The sequence below is a fragment of the Cryptomeria japonica genome, chromosome 2 (assembly GCF_030272615.1).
Source record: "Cryptomeria japonica chromosome 2, Sugi_1.0, whole genome shotgun sequence".
NCBI classification, from domain to species: Eukaryota; Viridiplantae; Streptophyta; class Pinopsida; order Cupressales; family Cupressaceae; genus Cryptomeria; species Cryptomeria japonica.
The window spans coordinates 217566371-217572122 of NC_081406.1; the positions used below are offsets into that span (position 1 = coordinate 217566371).

Consider the following 5752-nt stretch of genomic DNA (forward strand, 5'->3'; position numbering starts at 1 on the left):
GGCTGAGGTCATTGGAAAGTTTGCGCATACGCCCGTCAATTACATTTGCTTGTAGATTTCCAAAACCTTTAACTAAGAACTCTTGCTTTCCCTTTGTTCATTCTGTTATATGAAATCGCATTTCTTAAGGCATCCTGCCAAACATTTCCCATGCCTCATCTACGCCTTCACACCTCACTATTTAATCTGCAACTTAGTCTATCTTGTCGACGCACTCAATTTAAATTGCAACAATAAAAATAGAATAAAAAGGCATGAGGTGTTTTCCATCAAGTTTGTTTTTCTCCAAAGGTATAAGGTGTTTTCCATAAAGTTTGTTTTTCTTCAACTTCTTTCCAACTGAGAAAATCCTTAGAAATCACAATGTACCCTAAAGGCCAACTTTGTCCACCATTTTAACATAATCCTTTTTCCTTAAATTTGGTCAAATACTGATGAGAGCCCATATTTATTCTCTATAATTTATTCATACAACTTATCTAGTTTTATCACTCTGATGCCTCTCCTTTTATCTCCTATGAAGGGAATATTTATTATATGTTTGTGTCATTCTGAGTCCTTTTCATTTGTATATTTCCATACATCTTATTTCGTTTCAAGTGAACATTTGGTTCATATGGTTTTCTCTTCTGTTTTTTTTAATTAGAAATTTATTTGTGCATGGATACCTTACATAGCAATATAACTTGGATCCATCATCAGTGTATTAGTGCATTTTATTGCATTCATCTATTCTCCCTAACCTATACTTAAGGGAGGGTGTTAGTATGAATAAGGACATTGACAAACTAGATATGTTTTTGTCGTTTCTAGTTAAATTCTTATTCACATTAGTTAAGTCTTAATGTAGCAAATTTTTAAATTATTTTCTCACCTTTTGAGATACTTAACTCATGCATATACACCTTAGTCATACTTCTCTTGTATGCACATGACATATCAAGGACACATGTCTTCTACAAACGCAAGTTGGTTAGAGTCCACAACTACCCCCACTCTTCACCCTTGTCTACATCAACATGTGCTTCTCGTACATTTGTAAGCTATTGTGAGGTTGTACATATTGTATGGATGATATTATTATAATTATCTTATCGTAAGTCTCTAATAAAAAGTATGTTTGTCATTTTGTGGGATCCAATAAACTATGAGCATCAAATAACTAACACCAACAAACATAACATCTAAAAACCTATCATTTCCATTAATACTAGATGGAATATGACAAATTAATCATAATTTACATATAATAAAATCATTTAAAATATCTAAATTATTGTTTAATAGAAAAGAAAACAAAATCACTATTTTTGAAAACATCAGATATAAAAATATTCCCATTATTTATTTGTTACTTATCAATGTATCCTTCTTTATCCCCTATATCATATCTTTTTCAATCCCATAAATCAACTTCCCTATTACACCAATTTTAATCTTACACGGATGTAAATATGTAAAACGTGTGGAGAAGATAAAGAAATGAAGAGCACTTGTCAAACAAAACAACCTATTCTTGACAATATTTAAGATAGCATGCGTAATCATTCGGAGATGATTTGCCATCTATAGATTATTATTGTAGACAGTCGGTACATTATTTGTTTGTATACTCACCAAACAAGAGGGAAATAGGTATACGAACATAGATTTTTGTGTCGATATAAACACTCTTCTTCATAGTCAACCAATGAAAATACAAATGTCAGTAACACAAAAACAACTTTAGCGTCTTCCTCTAAATTATCTGACAAAAGTTCACATATAATGGAGTTTGGTATCATGCTCTATTTCATTGCCTTGTAAATCCTTCAACCGACCTATGGATTGCCCTATAGTTTGGCATCCCTTTACAAATTTGACTTAAAGAGTTAGAATCACATCATAAACAAATAAATACTCTTTTCTGGACCAAAGTGGGCTTAATGTTAAACTCTGTTTCAGACAGATCTTTAAACCCTTCAATTTGGTCTGGTGTGCTCTCCATTCCGAAGAATGAAGGGCATCAAGCAGAAGATATGGAGTTTTATATTTCTAATTTTTAAGAAGGACAAATGCTATGTGTCTCTTGGTTCAGAACCTGATCCAAAAATGTTCCCACAGTGTATAAGACCACATTCAGTGAATGGGAATAGTGATAATAGTCTTGTTGTTCCAGAAGGGTGCTTTTCTGTGTATGTGGGGAAAGATAAGAGAAAGTTTTTTCTTCCCATTGCTTATTTGAGCCATCCAGTTATACGAGCTCTTCTTAGAAGAAGTGCTGAGGAGTATGGAGTTAGTCAAGCTGGGGTTCTCAGAATCCCTTGTGATGTGAAGAGTTTCCAACATGTGTTATGGCTGGTTCACAGCGATCCCAGCGGGAAGGACAAAAACACAGAGGAAATTGCTAAGCATTATTATCTGGTATGTGGCACACAACTCATTTGAAGATGTAGATAGGTCATCATGAGCAGGACTTCATTTTAATGGGAAGAGCTTCAAGAAGTTCAATCAGTCAGGATGAACATATATCTTAGTGAAAGCATTATATAGTAAATATAAGTGACAGTAAATGACAAGATTACAATAGTTGAGTTCTATTTGTTGATTTTGTGGTTGATGAAATATGTTCTGTTATATACTGTGTTTTCATGACCTATAGAGGCCTTCATATTAAGTTTTACCGTTTCAAACATATTATGGAACTCTTTATTGTTCTGTTCTTCAAGTTTGAAAACAATGTGTACGCATCTTTCAAAACTGTTTCTATATAGCAAAGTTTAGTATATTACATAGTGGAGAGGATCTAATAGTTGAGCATTCTAACTTCAAACTCCTTAAAATCTTAAATGGAAATTACAAATCAATCTCAATTGTTTAAAGCAACTTATTTGGCAAATCACTTGCTTATAACTAAGGTTTCAGGACCACATTATCGAATATGATGCCACATTGGCATGATTTTGGTTGAGGCATTGCAAACACCCAACAAAGGGTTAGATTATTGGTATGTTGATTTGGCATCACATGATTTTTTGCATTTTATATCAAAGGAACACATTTCATTCAATTATAGATTCTCATCATCAACACTAACAACTTTAAAGTCACAACTATTGGTATAATATTATTAAAATTACTGTGTATTAAATGAATAAATACTATAACAACTATTAGAATATGCTCAACTATTAGGTCCTCTCTACTATAGGAAGATTCAAACTAAAATTTTATTTTGTTAGAAAAAAAATCTTAGAGATTACAACTCTGATACCATTTTATTGATTAAGAATAGAATAAACAAATTCTTAAAACATGGAGAATATATTTCTATTTATATCAAAACTATATTTTACAACTTTTTTTTCAGTTAAATACAAAATGTATACAAATAGTCCTAGAGTTATTGTTAAGTTTGTTCACTTTGAAGCATTGTATTTGCTCTTTCTCGAGCTATTGTGAATGCTCTCTAGAAATATTATTGTAGTTTTTTTACACTATTGTGTGTACTTACTAGAATTGTTGCTATGTACTTGTTTGTAGCTACTATTCCTAGGTTTCAACAAAAAATCTCTGCAACTAATTTTTTTTTCTATTCTTCCTTTTTTAAATATTTCTTTTCTTTTGATTTCTACATATCAACAATAGATTTCTCCCTCAAGATATTATATTGTTCAAAAAACTCAAATCTCCACATGAGAGTTTTAACCTTCAAAAATAAATAGTGTTTGTTCCTTGCAAGGGGAAGGAATGTTTCTAGATCCAACACATCTTAGTCAATGATATAGGACATGTCAAAATTAATTTTCTGACATGGGGTTAAATATATTTCAAATAAATTTGATTTTCCATTTTAAATGTTGTAACCAAATAAACAATTTTTTTTCAATTTTGTATAGACATCATTTTCTCCTTAAAAATAGTTAACATATGGTTAAAAAACACTCTCTCTGTACAAAGACACACATTTTAAATCTACTAAGAATTTGCTTCATTCTAGTCATAAAATATTATAGATGAAATAACTTCAATTTCTAACTCATAATAGAAAAATAAATTGATAGATATAACTATATAATGTGGTCATCTGTGTGATGTCAGTTTAAACATACCCAAGAACTACTAAACATATTGTAACGTATAATGAAAGGCTATTCTAGAAGAAAATACATTCTAACAATAATTTTATATAAGCTTTTCTTCTTTCAATATGAATTTATTTCATAGTATTAAAACAACATTATGAAAGTGCATAAATTTCTAAATTTGAATAACTAACATTATTTATCAATAACCATGATCCATGATTATGATGAGATTATGCTAGAGAACATCTCAAGCCCGTTCACAATAGGGAAGCTCCGCCAAATCTTCAAATTCAATTGTCATCGCAAAGAAAGGGCAATGGTAAATTATGACACTCTCCTTGACCTTGCTTGTCTTTATGCTAGCCTGGATATTACTGTTGATTTCATATCAAATGCCATGCACTTCATCAACTAAAAAATGAAGACAAGATACCTCAGCAATAAATACATCTGGGGAGAAATCTATAACGATGAGCATATGACCGGTCACTCTCTTGAGCTCTATGATCCATCTGATGGTCTTTATCAGCTGGCCGCTTTGTTATTCTCTTTGATTTGGACAAGCGGGCTGAAATCAAATCAACATTTTTGGGTAACCAACCAGCTCATGTTCTTGTATTTGGTCATTCTCAAATCACACATTTTAACTAATATATTAAGTTTAAAAAATATTAGTCAATTTTGAATGTTTAACACACTTAAATCTAGAAATCAAAACTTTATGTGTGATTTAAGTGGTATTTCTCCTAGAGAAACTATCCTCCTTGACTAGCAATACAAGATTTAAGTTCACCTTCTTGAAACAATTCATCTAACATTGGCAATGATGCCAATCGGAATGAAGGAAATGAAAATGTTGGTCCTGTTGCAAATGATGCTCTGGAATCCCCTCCTTCTCTAGTGGTAGTTGCCATGACAGTAACTAAGTTTTCTGCTAGTTTTTTCAACTCCTTTTGTTATCTATGAGCTATCCCTTCTTCAGTTTCTAGCTCCTTTTTGTATTTCCTATTGTTTATATGAGTCCGAGCATTATAGCCTCTTCCAGCAATTCTTTTATTTAAAAAAAACAAAAAAAAACTATTAATATTCTCTTATTCATTATACTCTTATATATTTCATGTTGTATTTTTTGATTTATTGATTATAGACTATATATCTCATTAGTTATCACTTGTTCTATGTTTAGCCCCCTTTTATCTTCAACTATATTCTAGATTCTATACCACATTTTTCTTTATTTATATTGTATATACTATACATTATTTACATTAAAATAAATATTTTCAACTTAATTTATTTCTATTTCTTTCATGACATTCTAAATTCTTTTGTTTTTCTTTGTAGTTTATTTCTTTCATTTTTATTATAAATTTCCTATTCTTTCTTTTTTCATGTTTTCTATCCATCTTTCTTTATTCATATTCTTACCTTAATCATAGTTTTATTTTATCAATTGTGCTTTTCCCTACCAGGTTTATAAAGAATTCATTTATTTACTTCTTACATAATTTTTAGCTTTGTCCTTTAATCTTATTTATTTTTGGGTTTCCTTGTTTCGTTAATTTCCATTCCTTCTTGCTCCTCCCTTAAGATTAGCTAGCTAATTTAGGTTCCTTCTTGAGTGGTTGACTCTCCCTCCCCATATCTATTTAACTCTCTTAGTCTATTACTATTTTTTTCATTCC

The 5752-nt window shown here is 30.7% G+C and overlaps 1 protein-coding gene across 1 annotated transcript; it reads left to right on the forward strand.

Annotated features, from left to right (window-relative positions):
• Window positions 1-1990: 1990 nt before the first annotated feature.
• Window positions 1991-2515, forward strand: LOC131037100 (auxin-responsive protein SAUR40). Its single transcript, XM_057969138.2, has one exon. It carries the CDS (start codon window positions 1996-1998, stop codon window positions 2425-2427), a length of 432 nt encoding a protein of 143 aa, XP_057825121.2. The 5' UTR covers window positions 1991-1995; the 3' UTR covers window positions 2428-2515.
• The last annotated feature ends 3237 nt before the right edge of the window (window positions 2516-5752 follow it).